Source organism: Tenebrio molitor, chromosome 1 (assembly GCF_963966145.1).
Source record: "Tenebrio molitor chromosome 1, icTenMoli1.1, whole genome shotgun sequence".
Lineage (NCBI taxonomy): Eukaryota > Metazoa > Arthropoda > Insecta > Coleoptera > Tenebrionidae > Tenebrio > Tenebrio molitor.
The window spans coordinates 14,260,942-14,277,775 of record NC_091046.1 but is presented as its reverse complement, the minus strand read 5'-3'; the positions used below and the strand labels follow the sequence as shown (position 1 = coordinate 14,277,775).

At 32.7% G+C, this 16,834-nt stretch overlaps 1 protein-coding gene across 3 annotated transcripts in view; it reads right to left on the bottom strand.

Annotated features, from left to right (window-relative positions):
• LOC138127300 (cyclic nucleotide-gated cation channel subunit A-like) overlaps window positions 1–16,834 on the bottom strand; it is a 161,458-nt gene that overhangs the window by 19,906 nt on the left and 124,718 nt on the right. For all 3 annotated transcript variants that reach the window (XM_069043264.1, XM_069043281.1, XM_069043273.1), the window contains one exon: window positions 10,231–10,767. In XM_069043264.1, the coding sequence (XP_068899365.1) occupies window positions 10,231–10,767 (537 nt within the window). The remainder of the gene's footprint in view (window positions 1–10,230; window positions 10,768–16,834) is intronic.

Genomic DNA, 16,834 nt, shown 5'->3' with positions numbered 1-16,834 from the left:
ATTTTTCGCAATCTGTGTCTATCTCGTCTGTGGAAATTCCGTAGAGGGGAAATTCAAATTTCTGTTGCCAGCCACGTGTATACCCTGCTTGCAGTGTTTATTGTATTTCTTTATTTACTTTACAGTAGGTACTATGCCGGCCAAAAAATTTTGGCCGTCATTGTCTGTCAATTCAAAAAAAAAAATTGTAATCCGTACTTTATTGTCATCATGATTACCGTCTTGATTATGAACGTTATTTTGTGGGTGGTAAATTTCAAAACTCAAAATTATTTTGTCATTTCTACTACGCAGAACGTTTACCTCAGGTTATCTATGTACTATTGCTCTAATTTTGTTCATTCATGTCGGATTTTTGGAATATCTGAGCTTCAAACAGTTTAAATTGATTGTCAAAATGACAAGAATCGAAAGTAGGGTTACGATTCCTAAAGGTTTATTTACACTTTTCTTGAATGTCAAGAAAGTGACGGCCAAAATTTTGTGGCCGCCATAGTACATACTGCATGTCAGTAAATTATTGTCAATAATGTCAATATCGACAGTTAAAATGACATTTGTTTAAATCGAGTTTAAATACATATTATGTATAATTTACAAATTTGATTCTTAAACTCACTATTTGCCAGTAAAATATAGCTTACTCTTATGCCAATTTCATTGAAAAGGAGTTTATCTTCAAACGGTCGAAAATCGCGCCTTTGTGTATCTGTATAGAAACGCTTGAAGTGGATTTCTTTTGTAAGCGGAGGAGAAATATTTCAAGTCCTAGGAGTAGAAGTGTCCATAGGCGGCTCAACGGAGTCAATTGTAAGGTCATTTAAAGCATTTGTCATGATTTATTTATCAATTACAATTATCAATTACACGAAATATTTAATAATTACACTATCCCTATTAAAAGTGCAAAATTACGAAATTATTATCCAATATTTAACCGTTCGATGACTGATGTCAAAATCAAAAATAGCAAGATGGTCGTTCAACGTTAAAAAATGGACAGATCACTGTTGCAATGTAAGTTGTAATCGTTTGCTATTCACGTTTTGATAATTTTTGTTATCTATATTTAGCGAATAACTGAAGTATGTTTGATGTCATTGAAAACGAAATTCATTGCACGCCTCCAGAATTGACGCAGATCGCGGCCAACTCTATGCAGGATCTAATTCCACCAAAGGCCCAAAAAGTGTATGATTTCTACATAACGCTCCTGATGAAAAGTATCTGGGTACAAAGGTAGCATTTCTGAGTTTACTAGAGGAAGAATTATAAATTATTATTGTAGGTTATATTGATACTAGGTGGGACCGGCACTTGTCAATGCGATGAAATCACCAATTTGATTGACAATTAATGGGAGATATCGAAGATTTGGGCTCTGCTATCTTATTAAAAGTTCAGGATACTAAAAATTACAAATCGCGATCATTCACCATTTTGGTAAAGTTTTACCTGGAAATTTGCAGAAAGTACATCGGATAATTTAGCTAGCGTTGTAGACTTAAAATTAAATTTTAATTTAAGTCTACAACTCTAGCTAAATTATTAGCGTTGTAGACTTTACTAATATTATCGAAACTTCAAGTACCAATAATATTCCAAGGGAAGTAGGAATTACTGGTGCCTTAAAATTTGAAAACTGCAAATTTGAAAATTGTACTCGTAACTGCAGGCGAAAAATGTGGTATAATGAAAGCATTTTAGACAGCTTTGGAAAATAATATGGAAAGATGACATTCATATAAAGTACACATTTTTAACGAAAAACTCTAGTCAGATATGTTAATTGGTTACGTCACTGTGAGCAAATAATAGTTATTTACACTATTAGTGGGATAAAAGCAATATTACAGGATTCGAGTGTGAAGATTGCAGATGACGAGGGCGTTAGCCCGAGTTCATCTGTAATCACACGAGTTTCCTGTAATATGCTTTAGCCCACGTGTTATGTACAAAATTTTATCTAAGACCGCCCCGAATTAAAAAAAAGGTAAATCTTATTTATTTCCGCTAGTTTCATTACACCACTCAGTGGAATAATAACTTACTTATCCCACTGAGTGGGGTAATGAAGCTCACTTATCCCACTGAGTGGAGTAATGAAATGCGTCCGGTAATGAAGTCCCTTATTCCACTCAAATGAGTGGGATAAGTGTTATTTATCCTACGGGATTAGATAAAATTATGTAATGGTTTCTGGCATAAAATGGGCAATATCGTGGTGCCGAGCCATCGCAGATGTTCATCGATAGGGAAATTCAAATATGGGATAATATACTGGGTGTTTAAAAAAGCACGAGTTGCGTCTGTATTTTGCATATACATCACCTTGTATACGTAACATTATTTTTAGGAGATTGAATTCTAGGATAAACCTGCGTTAAAATGTCTGCCTGTACAGACAATTCGTACATCTGACATTTAAAAATACATTTTCTAGGCTTGATTTTTTCTGAAATGGAGAAATTTAACGCAATACTGTTTAGACTTTCTAAATACATACCTGTATCTACATTAAATACATTTTTTTACCTATATCAAAAATACCATGACATTATATTAAATTGTAGCAATATGTACTGCACAAATAACTGCTAGAAAACATGAGAGAAGGAAGTTGTTTGTTAACTTTACATGTAAATATGTACCGCCGTGATGCAAATCACAATTAAATATCTACCAAGACATGTAATGAAAAATGTATTTGTGTCAAAGCATTGTTGTAAAGGCTGCGATTCCTGAATATATCAAATTTTTAGGAACCAAAATTAGTTGTATTAAAACCTTATGGGCCAGTTTATAGAAAGAGAATTAAATATTTAATTCAAATTAAATTTTAATGCGCGACTAACTCATGAATCCGAAACTTCGATTGGCTCAGTATGATCACGTGTTCAGTTAATCTCGCATTTGATTACGATTAACTTAATTTCGCTTCTGTAAACTGGCCCTATATGCTTAATTTTAGATGTCCGTTCATCTCCAGAACTGACTTGATTACAAATTTTTTTGATCACATAATTTTGTTCTGTATTTAAAAGATATAAAAATTTACATGAATTATATCTATCAGCATTCACGATTGTTTCAAATTCGGACATTAGGAACAATAATCTAAAAATTTAATTAAAATGAAACATACATGATACATGTTTGTAACGCTATCCTCGTTTAAGAACATTCCTAATACAGCGAAGGGCAAAAGTAAGGCAACAATTCGATAAATCATAAACCGTTGAGTCTTGAAAAAAGAGCAAAAACGGGTCTATTTTTAATTTCAATTTCTTGTTTACTGACGTAATTTTTTTTTATACAGGGCCTTCCTTGTCAAAGTGATGACGTCATCATCTACTTTTTTAAATATCAACCTATATTTATTCCTCATCATTTTGATAGGTCCTTTAACTGTCAACATGATGGTATAAAAATTTTAGCACCCTACATTAAAAAAAATTGAGGGAAAAATTGGTGAAACTTAAAAAAATATATTTTTTTATTAATGATTAATTAATTTATTAACTAATTAGTACCGAAAGGCATTGCTACAGGTCAGTATCATTTGGACTTAAGAAATTATTAATCAACAGGGAAAGAAATAAGACAAACAGGATTTTTCTAAATTAATTTTTTGTTCGTGTTTGATTATATTGTTGAAAACCTTTAAATGATACTGAGCTAATAGCAATGCCTTTCGGAACTAAAGTTTGTCCAGCGAGAGATTGGTTGACATGAAAACCACTAAATTCTACGTAGAGGAAGTACACAGTATCAAGCCAATGTAAAATTTGAAATATATCCTTCCAGCAGTAACATTTTTGGCCTGAATTTAGCTCTAATTAATGTATTCTACTGCATTTTGTAGTGTTGTGTTAATTTAATACAACTGAAAATCTCCCAATCTCTCGCTGGACAAAGTTTTTTTTTATAAATTAATCATTAATAAAGAAAATAATAAAAATACTTTTTTCATTTACAACAATTTTTGTCTCAAGTTTTTTTAAATGTAAGGGGTTAAAAAATAGATGATGACGTCATTACTTTGAGAAGGAACACCCTGTATAAAAAAATGTTACGTCAATAAACCTGAAATTGAAATTAAAAATCGACCTGTTTTTGTTTTTTTTTTCAAAACTCAGCAGTTTATGATTTATCGAATTGTTGCGTTACTTTTACCCTTGACTGTATGTTAAAATGGGTAAATTATTACCTAAATTAGTGACGGAATTGACAAGGCGGATATTTAAAAACGAAACGTTATATGACTAGACGGGACCTGACGCCAATCTAACAAAAAATGTCTTGGCCTCCTGCGTGATTAAAACAATCGTGAAAGGCTAATACAAAATGCACACGTACATGCACAAATAAAATGACATGACATATTGCAAACTACCTAGTTTCCTACGGTTTAAGATTACCTTTATAATGCATTACTGTTCGACTATAGAAATCTGGGTTGAATAGCTTAGGATTTATCCAAGCTTCATACGAGAACTCTCCGAAGTATTGTAAAACAAGAAATATAATTTCTGCTATACGAGTATGAACGTGCAAGATATTACAAATATTTGTTGTATTAATCACGAGTGAAGCATTTACTTTGGAAAGTTCTGAAAAATGTATTCAGAATCCGTGTTTGCGTCAATTCATAATGAAATTGTATTTTGAAACTTTCCTAATTTGCTTGAAATTCCATAGCAGACAACTCGAGTTAACTGAATATGAATCTGAATATGTACCTATATTATTTCAACTTATGATTTTCATGGGCTTGTGATTTATGTATATTTAATAACTTGTAATATGAATATAAAACACAAAAGTATCATTACCTACTGTGAATTTTCGCAGCAACTTGAAATCAAAATCTTATATTAAAATATAATTATTGTACTGCGAATTAGATTAAATAAGACATAAAAAAATCTATCGTTATACAGACTATCTTAAAAAAAACGGCCCACGCTTGATGACCCAAATGAAAAAAATTATACAAGAAACGAAATGGCTTTAAAAACACTACAAACCCAAATGAGCTTATAATTTTTATAGCATCTACCAATTGATGGGCAATGGGCAACTTTTATTTTTCAAATGGTAACCTGTTAGAGTTTTTTTTTTCTAATTGTAATGGCATTAAAAAAACTATTATACCCTTTTCTCCTGTGTGAACGGATTTTGATAAATGTCACAATTTGTTAAAACGAAATGTCAAGCTAATTTTAAAGATTTTAAGCGATTTGGAGCCTTTAAGGGGCTCGTCGAACAAAAAAACGTTGTATTCAACTCGTTTGCTACGTGGAGCGTGCGTAAAATTGACATTTAAGTGAGTCTAGGGCCCTATTCCACCAACGACTTTGCAGCTTTATACTATGCACTTTACACTTTGCCAAACAACTTTGCGTTCCAACAACAACAATATATTTTGCAAAGGAAAAGTAAATTGGTTTTGCAAATACATAAAAATTTACACTTTTTTGCATAGTGGTTAAGAATATTGGTGGAACGTAAAAGGTTTGCACTTTTCAATATCGGCAAAGTGAAAAGCGCAAAGTGCAAAGTTTCAAAAAATGTTGGTGGAATGGGGCCCAGCACACTACCTACAAATTGTCGTTTATGAAATAAGGATAAATCTAATTTTGATGCAACATATTTTTCTGTGTTTCGCGAAAATTTTGTTATCAGAGGGTATAGTTTTTTTATGCCATTACAATCAGAAAAAAAAACTAACAGAATCAATAAAAAAAATTATAGGTCACCATTTGAAAAATAAAAGTTGCCCATAAATAGGTAAATGGTATAAAAATTATATGCTCATTCAGTTTGTAGTGTTTTTAGAGCCATTCAGTTTCCTGTATAATTTTTTTAATTTGGGTGATCAATAGCAAAGTTATAGCGTGGGCCGTTTTTTTAAGACAGCCTGTATATACAGGGTCACGCGAATCTACGTTGAATACCAAATAAAAAATTCTAATTCGAATTTGATCTTCGACGAATATTTTTTAAATTTATTATTTAAAAAATGACATTAATGACAACCCTTGTTACTTTCTGACTTTACTCAAGTTAGAAAAATCACTCGAGCTTAGGTACGATGTTGCCATAGATTCAAAATTTATGAACAGCATTTTTAAAAATGAACAAATAAACGAATAATCAAAATGGTAAAAGTAGTGCTGGAATATTTATTTTACTTGTTGAGTTATGTGTTATTCATGCTAAATGTATTTCTCCATTATAATCGAAGCAAATTTTCAAGCTTGACTATTAATAACTCCATGAGCGCACGGTTAGCAGTAAATTGCTACTAGAGTATTTCTATTTCATCATAGAATCATGTGATGTAAATATTATGCACCATTTAATTTAATACATACTGTATATAGCTTAGAAAATTAAGTAACAAAAAATTATTGTGTCTCTCTCCTATCAAATAACACCTAAAGTGATTAATATTATAGTTAAAACCAACAAGTCCGACAAGTCAGATTAATTTACAACAGGGACGTGTAATGTGTCATGTGGTTAACGTATCTTCAACTCGAAAGTGGGATCATCCTTACATTTCTAATGGCACAGGGCATCAAAAGATATATCACTTTAAACCCGATGAATTTGCTTTATAGTGGTTTATTTACTTTTGTATTCCGACCAACAGTTTCCCTGAAAATGCAGTATAAAGAAACATTATGGGGTAGACTTTATCTTTCTGGTTTTGGCTAATACTTTTAGTTTCTGGCGAAGTCAATCCCGAACTGGGAATATTTCCTTGTTAATTTTTTTTTGCAGATTGTCTAAAACACACCAATCAATCTGCGAAGAATTAAAACAGTCAACTCGCAAATTGCCTGCCGATTTAGGCATTCTGTATATTGGATAGGCTAGATTCGGTAACATTATGCTGAAATAAGTTTGGAAAAAAATGTGGAATATCCTTGACACAAAATAATTCTGCGTACCTAAATTCACAATAAGGGTGAATTTGAATTTTCTGATAGTCGCATCTGAAGTCGCGACCAGTATAAGGCATTCGACGTAAATTCAAATCACGATAATCTGGACTCATTTAATTCAACATAAAAGAGTTTTCACTGATGTGCATAACTATAGCAGCAATAGATTTTATGTAATTGTTAGCCGGCTTAGAAAAAGAATGCCATAGCATTCTTGTCAAACATCAATTAGTGTATTACCTGTGACTTGTCAAAACAAATTTGTTTGCTAAAAATTAAGAAAATGCCACGTGCAACTGCAAAAGGAAAGATAATAGCGCTACATGGAGAAGGATGTGGACTTCAAGAAATCGCTCGAAAACTTACAAGATCGCATAAAGTGGTTTCAAATTTCTTAAGAAATCCCGAAACGTATGGCACAAATAAGAAAGGAAGCCCAAAAAAGAAACTGAGTCCGAGAACAGAACGTCGTCTCGTGAAAATCAGTCATTATGGTCTTGTTGGTGCTGAAACCATTGACAAAACTCAGTGCGTTAGAATAATCTTCAGGGATATAATAATTGTTCTGGTAAACTTCGCATTACAACGTATCGAGAAATACCAACTTTTGAAGCGAGTTGTCGAGTACTGACAACAGGATATCTGCGATATCTTGAATGGCTTCTTCAGCATCAATCACAAAGTCGATGACGCCCATTTGAGGTACCACAGAACTAGTCTCACATAAACGCTCCACAAAAATACAACGGGACAAAGGACTCTTTCAGGAAAACGCTCGCCGTATAGTCGCCTAGCCGCTCTGCATTACCACGTGCGTCCCCATAGAGTAAATGCATCTCGGGATCTTGGCATACTCTTGTTTTGTGAACTTCCATAACTTTTTGTACGATTCGCAAATTTAAAATTAAACTTGACAAGTGTCGTAGGTGTTGCTGAAGCAATTGCAACGAAGCAACCAGAATTACCTTTTTAATTCCGATTAACTCACTCGCGTATAGCAAATTTTGACCAAATTTTCAATTATTTTTATCTAGAAAACAAAAAGACTTTTTTATTATACCTGAATCATAATCCCTGTTTTTGACGCTAAAATGCGTGCGAAAATAGTAGTTTATTTGACGAGTTTTTGTGTAAATTGGGGTTTTTTGGCACGAGTGGGTCAGTTTAAAACGCGAGTGAAACGAGCGTTTTAAAGGCCTACGAGTGCCAAAAAAGCCCAATTGACACAGGAACGAGTTGAATACAACGTGTTTTTGTTCGACGAGCCCCTTAAAGGCTCTAAATCGGTTAAAATCTTTAAAATTAGCTTGACGTTTCCTTTTGACAAGTGGTGACATTTATCAAAATTCGTTCACATAAAGTCTGTCTCAATTCTAAATTTCCACCAACACTGCATTCTACCTTAGCAATACAACCGGCAACACTGTTTGGTCGAAAATATGTCAGGTTGTATTTGTGAGGTTATCATTTTCTGCGTCGTTTTTACGACTCAAGATTTTAGAATAAAGGAAAAGAAAGGTGCCAACCTTTTTACCTCTTCGAAACATTTTATTAGAGCATTTTTCATTTTAGCGTCAAGTAAATTATGTTGTTTTCGAATCATGTTTATAAAATAATTATATTGCCAACTGGTTATAACAATCCCCAATTTAGAAATATTTTTATATTGCCAACATAATTCAACAGGTGGTGGAAATTTAGACAGACTATAGGAGAAAATTCTCAAATTCTGACAGTGTCGAACAAAAAAGGGCCTTTAAAACACTAAAGCTTTAAGGGTTGCTTAAGTAACAACAAATTCACCTACATTTTGAACAATGATAAATAGACATTTATACACAATTTATGATAGCAACGAAACAACAACAATTGACCATTTCTATATCAACGATTAATGACACAGATTACTTCGGAGAAGGTATTTCAATTTACTTTTTTTGTTGTTATAATTTTCAGATTGCAGTGCAGGTATAATAAAAAATAGCGTATGATACACGTTTATAAGGGCCTCTAAAGCACTTGCGACGCGTCGTGCTCTTAAACTCGTCGCGCGTGCTTTAAAGGCTTCCTTATAAACTTGTATCATAACATACTATTTATTATTAGAAACATTTTTTGTGTATGAGTTCTACTCATCGTCACCTATTACTGGATTTTTTTGGGCAGGTTTTATAGGGACCACTCTGTATATGAAAGTGTTTCATTTGTCAACATAAGAAAGACGAATCATTATTATCTTATAGACAGTAACTTATGTGAAATTCGAGTGCTGTTATTTATTGCTTTAAATTGCTTTATTGGGAGTCTATTTTCTTCATTTAAGTTTGTTTTCTTTTCATAAAATAAGAAAATGCATAAGCATATTAGGCAATTCAATCGTGAAGAACTCGTCTTGTGATTCTAAAATTATTAAAGGATCTTGGCGGACAAAGAGGTATGCTGCAAGAATATGTATACATACGAGTGTATTGATTTGGTCCATGATAAAGGATTCACAGTGTAATTTGTGAAAGACAGCTTTTCTGCAAATAGCGAAGTTTAATTTTTGCATAACAAGCATTTGTTACGGTACATAAAACTTGGGCGTATCACTTTGGTTTAGAGTCAAAATATCAAAATACAAATCAGAATGGATACAGAACAAACTCAATGAAAATATAATGCGACCATTTTAAAAGGAAAAATTAGGGCAACTGCTTTTTGAAGTTCAAATGGAAGTGTCACGCTCAACTGATTTTCAACGAACGTGTCATCAATCACCAAAGATATCCAAGCACTGCGGCATACTACATCTAAAGAGCGTTCAAAAAATTTATGGTCAAGTGGTCTGGTTTATACTTGTTTTTGTTTTCATTAATGTATGGCTTAACTTCAACAGCTATCAAACCATCGATCTCTAACATCATTTAGGTAGTCATCGAACAAGCACTGGTGTGATTTTGTTTTTATATAAAACGATTCTTTTAAAACTAAACAACGAGAGGTTTCCTCATTCATTGGTGAATTAATTTACATTAAAATGACAATAAAAGTGAGGGTTACGTTACTGAAGGAAGTGTTAAAACATATCAACAACCTGTATTTGTAAAAAGAAAGAAAAATCCACGTCCTGCTTGACCATACAAAATTGTTTAAATTTTTATGTCAGGGATGATGACCGTCCTCGCATAAACAAAAATTCGTTTCCTTTTATGTTAAAACTGTTATCATCAGACTTATTTTATTTGGACTGTGTGTGTTAAATTTTTTTAAACTTTTTTCCGCAATAACTTACCTACGATAGTGGCAAATATCAGGACCCCCGCTAGAAAGTCAGCAACCACGAACAAGTATTCCGCGTCGTTTTCAGGCACTGGAGTTTCACCGATAGTAGTAAGGGTTAGGGTGGACCAATAAAAACTGTAGATGTACTGCCGAGCTAGCGTGGAGTTCTTGGGGCCGTCCAGGTTATAAACCCAGTTGTCGATGCCGAAACCAATCGCGTAGCTTATGGCGAAGTAGAGGCACGCGTTCCAATGTATAAGCACAAGAATTGCTAAAACTACTTTACATATTCTAAAAACATTTGGATAGTTTGTATCGGTTTCTGTCCGTTCAAACCATTCCAATAAACGCGGTAATTTAAACAGTCGATTCAGTCTTACGATTATTGGACACGGCACTTTTACGTGGCACTCATACGGGGACCACCAAACATACGCCACATCTGTCGGTATCAAAGCCAAGAAGTCACTCCTCCATTGCTTCGTTTGGAAATAATGTGCACGCAGTTTTTGCGGGTTCGTGACCAGCAATCCCTGTTCCAGATAACCTGAAAATGAGAACGGTCTCTCATTAATTTTATTCCGTAATATCCTGCACTTTGGTTTTACAATTCACTCTTCACTTCCCTTTTAGACTTTGTGGAAGTCGTTTAAAATGGATTCATGCAAAGTGAATTCTCAAAAAAAAAATAAATAATAGCCGGATACTGCACATCAGAGGATATGAATAAAATCATAACTATATGAAAAAACTGTTTATATTATAGCCGTTGTCCTACACGGTTAAGAAAAAGTAAGGTGCGTTTATTTTATTTCCACATTAAATTTGCAAAAACTAAAAAACTAAAATAAATTTCTTTTAAAATTACTTACTTAGATCAAATGTGGCTGGGACTGAAATGTAAAAATAAATCGATGTTTACCTGACTGACAAAGAATTGTACTACAGAGGGGATCTTTCTAGATTTTTATGTGCAGGCCTAATGTATCATGTGAGCTTTTATTAATTTAACTTTCATGTTCCGCAAGAACATGGAAGTATGGTGATAGGGTAGAAGTGTGTAGAAGGACGTCCGAGACGAGATCAAATTCTGTTTGTCCCATTCTCAAAACGTAAACAAAAGTGATTTTCTGCATAGCGATTGTTCATACCTCTCTTTCTCTCTCTTGGTATGTGTTCCTGCCAGTACAATTTTCATTTGTTTACAAGGAATAACAATTTTGCAACAATGACTGATTTGAATTTTTCTCATTGCAGGGCGCTGGTCAAAGTGAGAGCGCAAGATTTATTGATTCTGATACCAATCGGATCAGCGATTTTGGAAACATACGCAATTTTTGGCAATTTTTTCATTCACATTTACTTTATTTTTGGACGATTCATTTTGTAAAATGTGTGAAGTCAACAAAATATGTAATTTAAAAAAAACATTGTCCGTGTTCGGGGAATTAAGATGTCACATTTTTACACACGTATCAAAACGGACTAATAGCTAAAGTAAATCGAAATCGACCAGAATGTTACACAAACATGATTTAAAAAAATCCAGTAATCCAACGTGAAATAGCTAGAAGCGTAGAACTGTTCTTAGGAACAGATTCAAGTATAATTCAAACCAATCTGGAACTCGTAACTAAGAAGGAACGTCTACGTGTTCAAAGGACATATTCGAATAATCCACAAAGTTACAGTTTGTCGTCATTTTATATGAAGAGTAAATTTATTCATATTATGTGAATGGTAAACGGAGAATATGTTGCAGGAAAGGTGAAAGTTAATTATGAGAGATTGTAATAGTTACTCTCCAATTGACTTAAAGCAGCAACTTGTCAAGAGGAAAGCTAATATGTGATCTACTAATGTGGGTCCTTAAAAAGCTGTGCCCAAAAATGTTTTCATAACATGTGTGGTCAATGTGATTCAGAAAGAACAAAAGAGACAGAACAGTTTGGGGTTCATGTTGGGTGTACCGAAATATGTTAAATAAAAGTACAGTAAATTACGAATAAACTCCTTCTGTATTATTTAAAAAAAAACGTAATTTACATTTGCCGGTTTGCCAACGGTTATAAACCAAAGGTTAATACAAAGAATAATCTGATTATACATTGTTTTTTTGGAATTATGTACACTTGCTTTCAAAACTTTCGCGTACACATTCAAAATCAAGTAACAGGGATTTTGCAAAATTTAAGCAGTGTGAACGGGTAATTTTGAGATTAGGTTAAAGATGACATAGGCAGCAATTTAAAAAATTATGATCGGTCTTCTTCTCACGGTCTCTTCTTGTTCCCATCTCTTCTTTACTTGTAGAACAGGGCTTTTATTTAGCCCATTATGAGTAGCAATCCTTCTTATGGACCACTCCTCTTCTAATTTGGAAAGCATCAAAACTTTGTCTTGCTCTGTCAGTCGAGGCATTTTGACTTTTCAAAAGTTTAAATGTCAGAATTGATTAATTATTACTATCCTGATTTAATACCGCGAAAGTTTTTGAAAGCAAGCGTACATTGTATTAAGCTAGTGTGACACGATACTAAATTTCACAGAAAATTCTGTAAAAACGACAAACACAGGCTATGATCCTGATCGTTCATTGGTCTTGATCGAGGGTCTCTCTCATTTTATAACAAATTTTCTACAAAATTTAGCATCGTGTCATACAGCCTTTACAGAAAAAATAATGAAATATGTAGCGGTTATGTTAAGTGGCTTCATCTATGTAAGGTTATATTTAAATTTTCATTTAGGGAAATGTGAAACGAAGTTTAAATACCCTTGTAATCAACATTACTATCCGTTATTTCCGTAACTTCAATTTAGTGAAATATGTCAAACCACTAAAGTTAAGTTACTTTGTCAAGCAACAAAAAGCAAGCAAGTGAGTGTAGGAAAATACCGGAATATCAAAAATTATCTTGGTCAAAGGTGGTCATGGATTGGAAAACGTCCGTCTCAACTTATTTAGTGTGACGATTTCTTCGGTAGGAACGATTGGCCTACCAGCATCTTCTGAATGTCAAAATTGATTTTGACATTCAAAAAATGATTTGACACAAATGCTTCGATAATTATTTGAAAATCCATGAGCGGTTTACAATCGATCATTAATAAATGTAGGATTTGCGGAACTGAAGGGGAAACCATTGAACACATCATTTCTTCTTTCACCGTTTTGGTTCAAAGCGAATATAAAAAACGTCATGATATATTCGCAAAAATTATACACATGAATTTAGCAGTTAAATTCAACTTATTAAAGGATACACAACCACATTATATTTATAAACCAGAAAGTTGTTTGGAAAATGACAATTACAAATTATATTTTGATCGTACAGTTTTAACTGACATTCATATTCAGCATAACAGACCAGACATTATTATTTTAAATAAACCACAAAAGCAAGCATATCTTTTAGATATAGCTGTTCCAAATTCACACAATATAACACAGACATATAATACAAAAATTAATAAATATTTAGAACTCTCCGTTGCTATGAGAAATCTTTGGTGTTTAGAAAAAATTTCGATTTTACCATTTATAATTTCAGCAACAGGAATTGTACCGCAATCTCTTTTTAAAAATTTAAAAATTTTGGACTTAGAGAACACATTGGTGGTTGAAATTCAAAAAGGTATATTATTATACTCATGTCATATCGTGAGGAAATTCCTTAACATTGACACAGAACATAAAACACAAAAAAGTCAAAATGTGGAGGCAAGACGCCGGTAATTATGTTGATAAGCACTGCACTGTACTCCGGCACCGCCGGGTGGAGGTGGGATACGAAGTGAAAATCCATGACCACCTTTGACCAAGATAATTTTTGATAAGTTCCGAATAAATTCGATAAAATTGTAAGTAATAATTTCTGAAAAAAATCCTAGAAGAGGTCAACTTTGTTTTTAAAAAGTGCATATTGTTCAGTACTTTACTTATGTTGACAGCTTTTCATCTCCTAATAATGACGGCTTCAGTAATTTTTTTAAATGACAAGCTCCATTTTTTCTTCTTTTCTGGTAGGCCTTCTTTTTAAAAACAATGTTGAGCACTTCGAGATTTTTTCTCAGAAATTAATACTTACAGTTTTATTGAATTTATTCCGAACTTTAAGAACGCACTGTATGTATTTACGTGTATATTCATTGTGTTAATGGAATAATTAATTTTAAGAATGAAAGTACCTACTTATTTTTGTAAAAGAACTCAATCCCCTTTGGCTTCATTTCTAATTTAGAAAAATATATGAAAGGCTAACTCGTTAGTTAATTATAAATGGCAAATATGTTTTGTAATTTGTTTTGTCTTGCATCATGTAAAAGGGTTAGTAAATCTGTAGCAAATAATTCACGTAATGTGAAAATTTTAAGCTAGCAAACAAGCTTATAGCTGATGTTTTAGAAGCATCTTCTCTGTCTTCTATAATTACTGGCTTTACTTGTCTAACAAGGACGTCGGCATCTAATTTAAATTGTGCATGGTTATCCAAGAGAATCTCATCAACTGTTTTGCAAGTAACTAGGTAAAAATGTGTTAACAATGTTATGAATAAAGTCGAATATTATGAATAAAGTCGAAGCTTCATTTAAAAATACATAGTAGTTTATTTGACGAGTTGTTGTGTAAATTGGGTTTTTTTTTGACACGAACGAGTTGAATACAACGTTTTTTTTGTTTAAAGGCTCCAAATCGCCTAAAATCTTTAAAATTAGCTCGACGTTTCGTTTTGACAAGTGGTGACATTTATCAAAATCCGTTCACATAGAAGAAATTTCTCAAATTCTGACAGTGTCGAACAAAAAATTCAATTTTAGGTATACCTACCTATGAGTCCAAGCAAGTAAATTTTATTTTTAAAGATTAATTTTGAATATTTAAAAAATACATACTCTGATTTTAAAGGTTGTGCAGATATTTTAACATGAGGCAGTACGTGTTAAAAGAAGGCAAAATAACCCAACTTGCCTTACACAAATGTTAATGGTTTACAAGAGAAGCAAAGAAATCAGTTTGTTTGGGAACCGCTGAAAATTTTCAAATTTGGCGGGCAGTTTTGACGTACGACCAACCTAAAATATCAAGTTCTTCTGTCATTTGAGGTTACATTTGATTTTTTTTTTTTGAGTTTCATCATGAATCTTTGATAAAATTTGTAAAGTGATGATAAAATAGTGCTCGCACTCATTCAGAAAACAACAAAGGTTTAAGAAACAAAGTAAAAAGATTGTAGCAGTTGCCCAAAATGCCTGCCATTGGTTGCAATGAAGCTTCAGCACGACGTGCCCAAGAAAGTCGAACTCGATTCAGAATGCCTTCGTTTCCTCCAGATTGTTGAAAGCCATTTTTGATTTGAATTGAAGTTAACATTGAGATTCTTGTTAAAGTGACTTAATTTTGAATGAAATGACAACAAAAAAGTCTGCTATGAATTTTTTTTACCCATTTTTTCATAAAATTCAGTAGCTCCCAACCTTTTTTTGAAAAACTTTTATCCCGTTTTTCTCGAAAAATATCAACATTTGTATAAGATATTATTGGTTCAATAACTAGGTACTTATTGTGGAGTTCTACCACTGCTTAAAATATCTACATAACTTTCAAAGTTACCCTGTATCACAATGAAACATTTTTTCCGACGTAACACTAGACCAAAAATATTTAGCTCAATAGAAGTTTTTACGTTATTCCTATAGTTATATTAAAGCCAGATACATATTTTTTTTACTCTATTAAACTCATGAAACTATTACTCAACTTAAGAGGGTTTATAAAAAGTTCTGTTCTTAGGTAATTCTTTAGTTTTTAAGTTAAACAGTGTGTACTAATGCCAGAGATATTCTTTACTCTTAACAAACCAACATGGTACTGAAGCATTATAAATTCTCACAAATACCGGGTGAGTTTTAATGATTGAAATTATTTTTGTTGGTTTAGCAACACATTTACGATTTTATGTTGGTACACTTGACTGTAAAATTCAAATATGTACTGTGATATTTGAACTGTGGTTCAAAAGTAAAATAAATCAGATTGTCATTATTTATTTCTGGAATGTTAACCTAGAAAACGAATCAAAAGTTAACTCTTTGTTAAACGACTAGGCGTACCAATTATTCGGGAGTGCCAACCCGCTAAATTTGTCTCAATCATTAAAAGTCACTCATCGATGATATTGGAAAAATTGTTACCAAAAATGAAAAATTAAGTGAGTAACGTCAAATAAATATACTGCAATGTAACAAATCACAGCTGGAACAGGTAATCCGTTAATTAAATTGTCTTTAATTTGCAAGGAAATTGTAATTTGCTAGTAGATGCAGCCACAATTTCTGCCATGCATCAACTATGTAATTAATTTTCATTTACATATCCAGCCTACCCGGCTTGCTTATTGGGACGAACCGCAACAGCCAATACAGAATATAGGTAAACTACTTTGCTCGCCTGCTCCCTTTTATCAGTAATTTTGTAATATAACTTGTGATAGTATGATGTAATTAATAAAGTATGTACAGTTGCGGAATTAAAATTTCGGGCAATATTGTCATTTTCATATTGTAAACTCTAAAACAACCTTTACCTTAGTATATGTAACCTCATTTTT